This window comes from Anguilla anguilla, chromosome 3, assembly GCF_013347855.1.
Source record: "Anguilla anguilla isolate fAngAng1 chromosome 3, fAngAng1.pri, whole genome shotgun sequence".
In the NCBI taxonomy this organism is placed as follows: Eukaryota; Metazoa; Chordata; class Actinopteri; order Anguilliformes; family Anguillidae; genus Anguilla; species Anguilla anguilla.
The window spans coordinates 26,712,558-26,726,769 of record NC_049203.1 but is presented as its reverse complement, the minus strand read 5'-3'; the positions used below and the strand labels follow the sequence as shown (position 1 = coordinate 26,726,769).

At 37.3% G+C, this 14,212-nt stretch overlaps 1 protein-coding gene across 1 annotated transcript in view; it reads left to right on the top strand.

Annotated features, from left to right (window-relative positions):
• The window catches only part of oca2 (oculocutaneous albinism II), a 136,842-nt gene that overhangs the window by 29,607 nt on the left and 93,023 nt on the right, over positions 1 to 14,212 (top strand). The window contains exons 4-5 of the mRNA XM_035408682.1: positions 7,873 to 7,968; positions 12,300 to 12,491. Of these exons, the coding sequence (XP_035264573.1) occupies positions 7,873 to 7,968; positions 12,300 to 12,491 (288 nt within the window). The remainder of the gene's footprint in view (positions 1 to 7,872; positions 7,969 to 12,299; positions 12,492 to 14,212) is intronic.

Genomic DNA, 14,212 nt, shown 5'->3' with positions numbered 1-14,212 from the left:
AAACTCACTGTATGTGTGCATGGGCCTGTCAGTCTGTCTCTCTGTACGTGTGTGTGTGTGTTTGTGTTTGAGAGAGAGAGAGAGAGAGAGACATGAAACATGAAAGGATTGGCAGAAATGATTGTTGGGAAATGTATGATTGTACTGTGTCAGGAGAAGGGGCACAAAGGCATTGCACAGCACATTATTAAATTGTGAGGAATCCAGACAATGCAATAAAATAGGGAAGAGACTTTGGACGACTACCCTAAGTACATGACCCTGTAGAGTACTGTACCTCTGGAAATTGTGAAGGACAATCCTACTCGAATGACATGAACCCTGTTAGGCACCTCTGGAGATCACGGAGAACTGTAGAAGTGATGCAGCTTATGCTGGTGGACAGTGTGTAGGTGTTTGATTGACAAGTTAGTATTCAGGGATAAAGGGTGGGAAATTCTCACTGAAATTCTTTGTACCTGGCCAATGCTGTGCGCTTTGATTTATTTAATACTTTTCATAAATTGTGTTCAAAGTGCCTTCCCCTAGATATAAAATAAGGATATTCTTAGAAATACAGCAAAATAAAACAACAAAATGAAGTATAAAAACACAATAAACCTGGATAAAATATCAGAAATACAGTGAGTTACGTAATGTTTGGGACAAAAACATATATATTTTTTTATTGAATTGGCTCTGTGCTCCACAATTTTAGTGTAATCATACAACTCACAATTGTGAAACCCAACAGCACTTGGCACTGGTACTGTCCAGATTTGATCCCATCACACCTTTTAATTATATTTTAATTTTTAATTCATGCAAATATGATATTTCATCTCAATCTTAGTCTTGTTTAACCATTTTATATTGACATAGCTTGTCTTATCACTTGTTATGTCTTGTTATTATAATATAATAAAAAAAAGACTACTGTATGTGAGGTCCCCCATAAGAAAGAGATTTCAATCTCAGTGGGATTTTCTTTTCCTGTTTAAATACATTGCTGTTATGCACTGCTATGGATGCCCCAGGTATAACTTTTCAGGTGATGCACATATTTTGCTGTAAACTGCTTTGAGTGCAGACAAAGGTTCAGTCTTTTACTGTTGACCGTCAGGTATTTGGTATCCAGTTACCACTCATCCCACAATCACTCATCCCTCCTTAGAAAATTAAACCCGCTAGTCATGATGGAATATTTAATATTTGCATAACTCTCAACTGCTTGAGACAGCTGCCTGAGATTTACAGTTTTCAATCCTTTATAAATCCATCAACTTATCTTGTGTGCTAACTAGCTACAGCTAAAACAGCTGGGTAGATAGCTGCTTGCTACCTAGCTGGCAAACTAATGTTAGTTCAGCTAACAGACAGCTGGTACTTTAGTTAGTTGAGCATGACAGCATGCACAACAAATACAACATTTAGCCTAAATTGACGGTGTATTTCAAGCCAGTGTTTACTTTTCCATATCATAAATGTTGCAATTTTATGAAACTGTTTCAAGATAGATTTCCCATATCCCATTGTTATATGTATCTATGTATCTACAAGAGTATTTAAAAGCACACTTTCTTTGAGCAAACCAAAAGGTTTGCAAGTATGTATTCAATTCCTCTGGCTTTACCTGACCCAGTTTGTACAATGAGAGGCCTCACTCCCATCTGATGCTGTAGAAGCTTTGATCCAAATTGACAATGAATTAGAGTGGGGTCCGTTTAGGATTAAAAGATTAGAGGAGAGGGTCTGCTAATTGGCCTCAGCAGGGTTTGATGCATTTTCAGTCCCTCTCTTGGCTTGTTTGCTTTTAGACTATACAGTGCCTAATCACAACACCTACTTTTCGGCACTAGTTCAGGCAGGGAATGATGCCACAGTCTTTGGTGCTTATTTCATTAAAGAGATAATAGCAAATGAAGTGCAGGAACCTCATCAACAATTTTATATAAATGAAGATGTTGGGATCAGTATAACATTTAAGTATAAAAAAGGTCACAGATCAGAATTTCTTTCCTTTATTTAAGGACATTTCTGCATGCTATTTTTTATACGTTTCTGGAAAGAAAAGTAAAACTGAAGTAGGCGTACTGCGATGAATAATTCGAGAATGTGTTTAGCCTCAGTAAAATGTGATTTATGCATTCTCTGTAAATGGTCCTTTACAGAATATTCTGTAATGTATTGGCCTTTTCAGAAAATATAATGATAAATATATTTCACAGCATTATATTACGATATCTTAAAACAGCAATAATTTGTATATTCACAAAGATATTGTGAAGGGTTGCAGTACCTTTTTAGGATTTTAACAATGTATTTTATTTATGTATATTGCAGCATTTTCCATTTTCATAAGGGTTTATCAGATTGATGAATTAAATAAAATTTCAGATAGGGGCTTCTCTTGCTAGCTGATAGAACAACTGACTTACATGAAAGTCAAGCAAGGATGTCCGGTTTGCAACTAACACAGTAAAAATAAAAGTTTCCATGAGCCTGGTAATATTTTACACCGGAATAGTGAGGAGCAAGTGGGAAATAAATGCAAATGTGAGCAGACACATTATGGTAAGGCAGGATATTGTTTATCTTTAAATGAGTATAAACGAGTTTAGTGTTCTTTATAATGATTTAGGTTTCATTAATTATTTACACCTGGATTCACTCACTGATGTTTTCATTTGAAATTAATGAAGATTGTTCATCTTTATGATATACGACATTAATTTAACTCCACTGCATGTGTGAGTAGCTGTATTTCTGAAAGAAAAAAATGTGTGGAAGCACATTTGTGCAGTATGTGAAGCTAGTTGGGGACCTGACCCATAGGGTCATGTGGTTTTCCATGAGCAAGATGATGACTTGCATAATAAAAATAATACATATTTATAAGGAACTAGGACTATGGCGTCTCTTCAAAATTAAGAAGGAATCTCTTTATTTCATAGCAATTATTCCACGTGATTTCCATTTTAATTAGCCTAACACTCCTCTGGGTGTTTTTACAGGAATTCAGCTTTCAGCTGAGCAGAACTCTTTCTTCAGTAATAACATATTTTTGTGTAATTTGGTGCAATCATAACTTATGCACAGAGTGCTTGCCCTTATGGAAATAGAAAATATTGCAATATATTGTAATAAAATACATCAAAGTTATATTGCAACACTTCAATATACAATGACACATTATTGCAGTTTTTAGATATTTAGAAAAAAAACACATTTATTTTTCATGTATTTGCAATACATTTAAGTGTATTCCATTTTGTAATGAGAGCAGTAATGGCATTTATGTATTGCTGCTGTGCATTTTGAATTGGCAACTGTACTCTTTTATAGTTATCTCTGTAAAATGAGCTTGACTAGAGCATGGGACAACAGTGTCATGTTATGGTTAAGGATGAGGACTTGTAACTAATATATTGTAGATTTGGTACCTAGGCGGGCTCTGTTGTTGTATCCTTTGTAAAAATACTTAATCTGAATGGTTTCTGCTTTATTTACAAATCTGGCTCAGGATGATTGTATCTGTTAAATATAAAGTAGCCATGGGGATATTTAAAATGGAATGTATTTCCCTCTCTCTTTGTTGCTTTACAGCCTGGAATGCTGCTGTCTGACTTTTTTTCCGTACCTCTTGGCAGTTGATCCAGTTTCAAAAATGAGCATGATTACAGTTACAAAGCCAACTTCAGAGCTAGGGAAAGCAGACAAATTATATAATCACAGGAGGTAGGAGAAGGAACAACACCATCAATTATAACCCCCTGAAACAACTTGCGATTAGTTGGACAGGTCTAGAGACAAATAAACAAAGCGATAACTTGAATGTTTTATTACAAATTGAACAGTTTTATTACAACTATTAACTGTACATTTAGATATACATTTTTAAAATTCATGCAATTCCAAATTGCACCTATAATCTTGTATGAACTGGCCATGCATTTGCTTTATGTTTTCTTACATCGATCCCCTTGCTGTCATGTGGCCAGTGTGGAAGTGCTTTTTGTTTAATCAGTAAATACAGCTTGCCTGTACTTGCACTAAGCCAGCTTGTTTTCAGGATGCCCTGCATGGTGACTCATTCGATATTGAGTACTGGATGTTACTCCAGTACATTAAATGGCAATCATTGGTCCTCTTCGCACAGAGCGCCCACTGAGTTCTTGTTGATTTCTTCCCAGTGTGGTGGCTTCAACATCCAGGGGACGCTTCTGTATATTGTGTCAGCGAGTGCATTTTTAGCTTTTGTGATTACCAGTTGAAGTAAGTTTCCCACCAATTGCCCTTAATTGCTTAATTGCTTGCACAAACAGCAACGGATAGGTGAAATGTTTTTTATGGTCGACGACAGATGAAATAAATGCAGTAAAATATGCAGTGTTAATTCAATTCTGTTCATATGGGTCCACAAGGAATTAAAATGCACAAAAAGTATATATACATTTTTTTTGCATGGATGAGCCCAGTGGTCTCAGATTGAAGCCTGTCTGTGTCAGTGCCAACTGTGGCTGGCAGTCCTGCAGGGGTGACACACAGCTAGCGATTGTGTTACCCAGCTGTTACTCCTTTGGTTATGCCAGAGGCGATCGTATGTTTCCTTGCATGTCGGCCGACCACAGTTGCTGCTGGCATGGTTTGGTTTTGATACCAGACTGTGGGGCCCATCCATGCACCAGAGTCGCATAACAGTATTAGCCATGCTGCCAGCCCTAAAAATGTACTCTTAAGTAAATGTACTGTTTATCAGAGTTGATTTAACAATAACCATTTTGCTGTGCAGGGAAAAACAAAAACAGGCAATTCATTAAAATGTCTGAGGTTTACAATACAGTTAGTGAGTTGCCCAAGGTTTCAGACTGGAAATGCTCAAATACTTGATAGCACACAATGTAATGTCTCACTCTTTGTTTATGAATTCACAAAGCTGAATGAGAGATGTGAGATTCTGCCTGTCATCAAAGGCATGGCAAAACTAATCTGAACTGAGTACTGAGACATAACATGTTATGCATTTCCTAAAAGCTAAGGTATCAGTGCTTCTATCCCTCTTCAGCCTGTGCTCTGAGTGAGCGCTGCCCTTCAGACACTTGCTGGGGCTTCTCTCTCAACTCCACATGAGTCAACTTGAACCTGAATTATTTTATCTCTGGCCAAGACCAAAATTGGATTTGTAATGAGTCACTGCATCCCGGGAATCAAGACCCAATCAGGAAAGATGAGAGCCCTGAAGGGCCAATAGTTAATAATGGCCTCAAAAAATAATTTAACATCAAAGGTTACAATATCTAAGCTAGATTGCAGTAATCACAGTAACTTTAAGTTCTTCTTTCCTTTTTGTATGCAAAAGAGGAAGATTTTTCAGAAGACCTCAAGGTCCTTTAAACAAAAATCACCACCCCCCCAACAAAAAAGAAAAATAAAATATAAAGAAAATAACCTCAAAAATACAATGCTCCAAATAAACACTCATGAATCTTACACTCATGTTTTCAGGTTTAGGCTTAGTTTATCAATCAGCATCTTTTCTGTGCACATTCTAGCTCTTCCTGTTTACACAGGCTTTCACTAAAGTCACGGATGTGGTGTTATCTTATTGCAAAAAAGCGTGCACAGACATGTAGGACTGTAGATCATACACATTCATATTTCATTTTTCATTCTGTTTCCTTTTGGGAACTATGTTGCAGTGTGGTCAGGCAGGCATCATCATACTACATTTTCATTGCTGTAGGATCTCCTGTGCCTGCAATAGATTGGCAACCTGTCCAGGGTGTATTCCTGCCTTTCGCCCAACGCACGCTGGGACAGGCTCCAGCACCCCCCGTGACCCTGCCCAGGATTAAGTGCGTATAGATAGTGGTTGGATGGATGGAGGATCTCCTATGAACAGAAGTCACTCATTGTAATTTGAATGATTGGCACACCCTGCTGCTATTGGTGGAATGCGGAAGGGGGTACTGTGTGTGTAGGAGATGGGGATCGGGGGGAAGGCATTTGGATTGGTTGAGCCCTGTGACATCAGTGTTGCAGAAGCGTAGTCTTCAAGTGCCTGTGACTAATTAGAATACCTTATCTCCTTCTAGTGATAAAACACTGAATACTGCTGAGGGAGTCAAAGATTGAAACTGTGAAGGTTTACACCCCCCCCCCCCCCCCCACATACGCACACAAAAAACGGTCCAACAGATACATCATCCAGTAGGTCCCATTTTAGCAGATGCAGATTCTCTTATCCAGAATCCATTTATATTCAAGCAATTCAGGTTATATACCTTTCTCAAGGGCATGACAGAAAGACACCACCTGGGAATCAAGCCTACAGTGTTGGAGTTGCAATCCACTTTCCTAACCATTAGGCAACACTGCTGCCTAGAAAACAAATATATTGGAATGCATTTTAACTTTATATAAAATGAATGAATATATTTCACAGCTCTATATTTTTAAATATGTTACAATAATATTTATATTTATATTTACCCATACATTGTGAATTACTACAGTGTAAGGGTCTGTACACAGCTGTTCTTTCTGTGTAACTGTAGATGCCCCCCAGTATTATGGGATGGCAGCAGGGTGGGACCAATGCTTTAATGGACATCTCAAGCACAGAAGGTCACCGAGGTTACCAGCTGCACACCAATTACTGAGGAGCCATAAGTTCCTGGGCAGGCCCCTTTTTGCCAGTCAGATTGACCTGTTGAAAAGAAGCCCGGGTACAGCTGCAAAAGAAAATGCTTTAGGGTCCTGCCTTCCCGAAGGTGAAGAGCTCTGAGTTTCTGTATAGTAAAGAAAAGAAAAGAGAAACCTCAGGGACTTCTTGGTGAGTCTGTAATGACCTCATTGTGAAGTGAAACAGCAACATGAATTCTATATTCTTCAGTGTCTGTATAAACAATGATTGCAAGCATATAGCCGTTTTACAAAAAACTACATCAACACCAACATCGCCAGAAAACACTGAAGTCTGTCACGGGGGGGGGGGGGGGGGGGGGGGGGGTTGATTGCAGTGTACCATTTTCTTGGAGACTAGCACGGGTTTAACAAAAAGCTGTATATAGTTCCTGGGTGCAGAACAAGATTAAGAGTAAATCCCCTTAGTCCCAATAGCACTGTGCTCATAAAATTGCTGTATTTTCTAATTAGTTTATCACAATTGCAGTGTGCTTTAAAGGTAACCTGTAGGTTTCTAAAGTAACAAATGACCTAAACCTGCAACAGTGTTTAGTTTATCAGTATTAATGATCAACCAAAATTGGTCTGCTCTCATCATTTTGTGTAGTTATTCTGTAGCCCAGTATTTTTTTTAACTTTATATGAGTTATGTACAGTGGAAGCAAACATTTTTCTGTGATCCAGCCAGGTTGCCAAATAGACTACATGTGTATTTAAGAGTTTCTCTCAGGTCCTTTTCTCATTCATGCTAGTTTGTTGCACTGGACATTAAAGTCTATAACAGCTGTAGGGCATTCATTATAGCCATATGTCTGCTGCTGGGCACCCTATCCTGTTAAAGCACTGTTCTAGTGTGTGGATGGGCCTCATGGTCTGGTATGGAATCTGCTATGAGTGCTGATGGCCACAGGGTTGGGAATTCCAAATCTGGGAGAAAAAGCCCAGGAAAAATAATTGTGTACATGTATATGAACAGAGACTTGTGTATGCATAGCAATAACTACATTGGCTATTATACTATATGCTATATGCTGCTATTCAGACTTTTGCTGCATATGCTTTCTGAGCACAACAAGTTTGCAGTTGCTGTTTGCACTTTTTGAATGACTGGCTTTTTTCCTTTGGTTAAGTGATGTTAAGTGACTGTATTCATCAGTAACTTTTTCAATATATCACTATATTTAATGTTTCCTCTTCTCTTCTCAGGCACAACTTCAATGTAATTAAATTCCTCAAGGGCAAATCCAAACAGGGAGCTCGCACAGAGAACACTCCACTCCTCAAGTTCTCTCCAGATGACAGGTGAGATTCCGGTAGCATTCCTGTATGATCGAATTTTTCCCCACAATGCACAGCCCATTGTTCCCCAAGGTCAATGTAAGGATGGAGTTAGCTTAGCACAACATTACCACTGACGTTATCAGCACGTACTCCTACTGAGGAAATCTCATCTAAAAATCTGAAGATAATTTTTTATTGTATCTGTATCATGTTCGGTTTAGTTGCGGTCTGTTTTACATTATTTTCTTGTCTCAAACCTACAATATTGAATTCATGAACAACAGAATTTTATTACAGAGACCGTGAATATCAGTCACTGTACATGGCATGGCAGAAACAAGGCCAGAAGTAGTAAAGCTCTACACAACATATATTTTACAGCCAGTCAATTTGGAATCACCATTACAGCCTTGGTAACTATTATTAAATGGCAATATTTACTATTCCATGGTAGTACTGAAAGCTGAATAATTTAACTACTCCACAATGCTAAATAACATTTACTGGCATGTACAACATTTTAAAACTTGGTAAGGTAAACTGTTTGATTTACATTATGCACATTTATTTACATTTTGACATAGTTTATATAAGATTTCTGCATTTCAGAATTCACATTGCATGGATACAGCAACATGAAATACAAATAGGTCTTCTTTAAAACCTTGAAATACTTTGCAATGACAGTCTTTTCTCATTTCATACTTATATAGGGAAAGCCATTAAATACTATATTGTTCAGTATGATTTATCACCTCCCTCTTCAAACTAAATTTAAAATGGCTTATTTTACAAACTTGACCCCAGCAACTGATTTTTCTGTTATAGTTTTTTTAAAGTATGGCTCAGGAGAAAAATTGCAATTACATGGTTTAGCATTCAGCCCAGAAAATATGTGGGTGGACATGACCTTCACTGCAACGAGTCATTTATTGCAATTGAAGGTGTACTTCATCTGCGGCTTTGTGGCCAATAGAGTTTTCTTTGGACACAGATTTCTGTCCAATAATAATAAATAGGGTCTGTCGACAGAAGATCCACAGGTCTCATGCACCGCTGGAGCAATTTAAAGTGAACTAAAACCAACTCCGCCATTGCACACAACAAAAGTGCTATTTTACCTGGGCACCACAGAAGCATCTGTTTATGTAAGTACTTCGGATAATGAATAAGTACAGTTCAGTGAAATCTGGAAGAAGCCCCTGGGGTCTTTGCAGCAGGAACTATTCACTCTCCCAAAAAGCTCAGTTGTGAGAGGCACAACGTGTAAAAAGTGCATACTGAGCCTCATGGTATTACAGATTGCTGTTAATTATTTGTCTATGACCAGGGATTTGTACTCAATCTCAAGACAGCAAGAGAGTACCTAGTAGCCTTTTTTCAGCGCCAACTATTGTCATCCCAGCATTTTGTAAACCAGCACTACAGTGACCTACTGATGGCAAGACCATTCATTTAAAAAAAAATGTAATCATAATAATACCCCAATAGTATATAGAGTGCAGTCAGGAAATATTTGGACCCTGTTTTGTTGTTTGGCTCTGTACAACACATTGGATTTGAAATGAAACAATGAATATGTCGTTAAAGTGCAGACTGTCAGTTACTCTTAAATTAAATTAAATTAAATTAAATTAAATTAAATTAAATTTAATTTAATTTAATTTAATTTAATTTAAGGGTATTTATATCAATATCCTGTGATCCATGTAGGAATTACAGCCTTTTTAAAAAATATATAACTGCCCAATTTTAGGGGGCCAAAACTAATTGGACAATTGGCTACTGGCTGTTTTTTGGATACGCATTGGATTTTCTGTGTGTTTTGTAATGGGGTGGCTTACCAATTTCCTCAAATCCCCGAAATTGGAAGTTTAAATGGTTATAAATTAATATTTCATTATTATTATTGTTGAAATAATATGTTATTAGAGAATTAAAAAAAATGTTATTAGAGAAAATCCTGGATCCACATCTGAGGTAGATAACTCAGAGAAGAGTGGAGCAATATTTAATGACCAAGACCACTGTGTAAGATGCGGGGACAGTCAAGACTAAAATTAGCTGATTTTCAGCAACACATTTGGCATCACTTACCGAAAGGTTTTAAATAAATGCATGTTGAATAAATGCACATTATTTTACCCATCCTCTCCACAATGTGAAGGGATTAGTTCTGTATTCTTTACACAATGAGCCTTGATCAGTTTATAATATGCAATGGAATTAAGTGTCAGTGAGCTTGTTGAGATTGTCTGAAACGTATCCATTGACTTAAAAAACCCTCTCAGGATTAAGTTCTTACGTGCTATTCTCCGTCTTCACACTTTAAGCCTTTTGTATCGCCTTGCTATCCATTCATGTCACATTATATGACTTTATACATGTGCAGAAAGAATATTAACCCTATTAAAACATTGAATAATCATTCAATGTTATCACTTTCTTTTCTTCTGAGATTTCTGCATGTCTGAACAATCCTGTGTTGATTTCTTTATCACACTATGGTTGAAGTTACATACCTCAGGACAATACCCAAGATGCTACACATACCTGCTTCTTTCTTTGTCAAAGTATTGTTTGAGTAATTGGGAGGGCAGGTCCAATCAACGCCAACGCCATCATCAAGTTACATTCATGGTTATGCATGGGTATGCTCCACATCACTACAGCACTGAAAGTTTCTTCATCCTCTTTTTTTTAAGCTTCCTATCCCTACATCCATTCTCACTATTATTCATTATCCACATTCCTCCGTACTTATTTAATTAAAAACACAATACAGTCAAACTCACAATAGCCAATTGCAGGACACACAGGCAAAACAGTTTTTAATATAAAGATTTGCACATGTAATATTATCTCTGCCCACAAACCTTGTTAAAAAACTGTCTGTCTGCTATTTCCCCCACTTGATTGCTCTAGTTGCTTGCTATTGCTCCCTTTCTTTTAAATTTGTACTCTGGAACTGAAAAGACTACAGCGACTTTATGTTTCTGAAATCTATACATATGAACAGATTAATTTATAGTATTTATTCACAATTGTTGACATAAATATCATTTTTTTAAATTGTGCCAATACCGCCTCAGTTCTCCAGTAGAGCAGCTTATCAATCCCAAGGACCAGTGCAGTAAAACTGAAATCAGAAGCCCAGCCACAATTTCTTTGAATGGAGGTTACAAGTGCCACAGAAAATGGCTCCAATCGAAAATAAGATCGAATGTTATCTTCATTGAGGGTAGACCATGGGTAATTAGAAACTTTTGTATATATCTCAAATTTTATTCATTGCACACAAAACCTGTCTGGGCCTATTGATATCATCGACTAAAACTGAAATAATATCAAGAAAACCCACAAAAAATTATACCATTTCTTCAATGCAATCATGGACTTTTTACCACAAATGGATTTTTCACCAAAAGTGATCCCAAGCATTCCTCAAAGCAACAAAGAAATGGTAGTCTTTGTATTTACTGACCACAGAATTATTGTTTTTCAATGGCCTTTTTCATCTCTAGACTTGAACATAATTGAAACTTTGTGTTTTAAATCACTTACTGAAGTATCTTAAGAAGATTCTGTGGGGAGCAATAGTCGAAGAACCCCTTTGGTATGCTCACCAAATCACAATAGAAGACAACTCGGTAATGCAAGCCTTGTGAAAGGAGAGACCAGAAGGTACTGAAAACAGGGATGTTTGTGATATTGAGAAATTATTTTGTGAAAATTAATATAACTTGTTAAACAAAACCTTTTTCTTTGAGCTGTTGTATTAGCATGCAATCATACAAGTAAGCTCAGTATCAGTATTTATTATATACAGCTTTCTTTGCTCTGACCCTTCTCCAAAGGTAGCATAAAGTTTCTGTAATTAAAATTTGATGAAGTGATTGTGATGGAGTGAATTGTTACAAGTCATACACTGTTTCAACTCTTAAAAATATTCAGCATTTTCTGTTGGGATTATACATTGGCCACGCAACCTGAGCTAAGATAGTTAGTGGGTAAAAGGTTTGAGTTGAGTGCAGGCTTAAGGGGGAGGGTTGGAAATGAGTAAATACTTGTATCTAGAGCGGCTTCAAAAACAAAGAGCCCAAGTACATTCAAATAAATTAATACAAGAGGTTCAGCACAACAAAGAGGGTCTAACGGTCAGCAACAGTGTTTGCAAGATAAATAACAAATGCAGTCCACTAACCTGTCAATGTTTCTGTAATCAAATGAAGTGCTAAAAAATGTACTTTTCTTTTTTCTGAATAATTTACTGTTTCTTTTTTTTGTTAGTACTGTACTGCATTAATAAACGAATGAATAAAATGTTCTTGTGCCTTGTCTCTGGTCCTCAGCATCACGTACATGACCCTGCATGACTCCGGCTTCTCCATGGAGGAGGAGTCCTGGGACGGCAGCTCTCAGGAGCTGGAGCGGAGGTGCCGTCTTGGGAGCGAAGTGGCCAGCCTGTCTCGCTCCTCCTCCACAGACAAGTATGACCCCCTGGACAACCTCCACCTCAACTTCACCCTCTCCAGCCGGATAAGGTGATGTCACTGCCGCATCCCACCCCACCCCTGTCATGTGCTCACTCCCTTATGGAAATATGTTATCATTAATACCTGTGTTGTGCTTGTGTGTCCATCTGTTCTTATGTTTGTATGTTTGTGTGTGTTTTTTTGTGTGTGCAGGTTTGCATATGTGTATGTGGTGTGTATGTATGTGTTTGTGTCAGTGTGTGTGTGTGTGTCACTGTATGTGATCACACCACCCCCTGTGTCCTATGTCGCACTCCCTCATGTAAAAGGTATATGCTGCAATATATTGATATAAAAATATGTAGACTTGTGACATGAACCTGACTATGCACCTTGTTCTGCTGCAATGTTCAATGTTACAACACACTCTTACCTATAGACTTGTTGTCAGTGAGATATTTGCAAAAGCAACAGATGGCGTCTCTGGAAAATGTATAATAATATTTACTTGCATTTAGCAGGCGCTCATATTCAGAAAGATTTTTTAACTGCCCTAGGCCCTTGAACATGACCCTAAGTTATACAAAAAAGAAAACTACTCCAATGAGCATTAAACTGTGTTATATGACAAGCGCAAAAGATAATAATAAGGCTCTGAAAACAGAAAAAAGTTACACCTAATCAGGTGGTAAAAGTGCTATAGAGGGCTTGGGTGGAGGGCCTGAGGTGTTGTATGAAGAGATGGTTCTTCATACAACTGCTTCAGAAGATGGCAAACTTCTCTGCTGTTCTGGCAATATACATAGAGCTCCATAATGTTTGGGACAAATACTTTTTTTTCTTGAGTTCGCTCTGTAATCCAAAATTTTAGATTTGTAATCAAGAAATTGTGGTTTACGTGCAGATTCTCAACTTTTATTTAAAGATATTTTATGTACTTTGGTTTAACCATGTAGAGCTTACAGCAATTTTTATACATAGCCCCCCAAAAATGATATGAGTACATTTTGAGGTCAGTACAACACAAATGTGTGTAACACATCTACATTAAATATTTATGGTTTTAGCATCAAGTAGTATAGTTTTTCAAATACCAATTTAATGGAAGAACAGTTCTGAATTTAACCAAGGGCAGACATTTTGGACAATAACAGCACATATAGGGTATTTATTATTAATTGTTTCCAATGCGACAAAATATCAAACATGATTTTTCCTGAACAAAGTTGAAACATTCGTAACCAAGGGACATCAATCTACTGTAACATTTTTCAGTCCTGGACCCTCATTTAACCCTCATGTGTGGATTTCATACAGAAATTTTGAGTATGTACAAAACAAGAAAAGTGGGTACGGTCAAAAACATCCTGGGGCCTCATGCATATCATGTATGTGTGCCAAAATCCACAACAAAACTGAGATTTATGAACCTTGACATTGTCGTGAAAATGTGCACAATTTAGAAACTGGTCATGAGGATATTTCTTCATCTAATATAAACAGAATAAAGCTAATATTTTGAAATGCATGTTTTGATTGCAATTTTGAGTTTTTTTGGTGAGCTGTTGTATAGGGGTAATGTCCAAGGGGCAGACCATTACGCATTTTATATGCCCTCCGCTGAGGGAAATTGCCCCGGGTGAATTTACTACCACCATCAATTGTATTGAAAACAAATACGACTTTCTAGCACCTCAACCAGGTTACCTAATAATAAAATTCAGTTTGGTTTGAAGTCAAAATGGTCTCACAGGATGTTTATTATCATGGATAGCTAGCTAAACTACGCA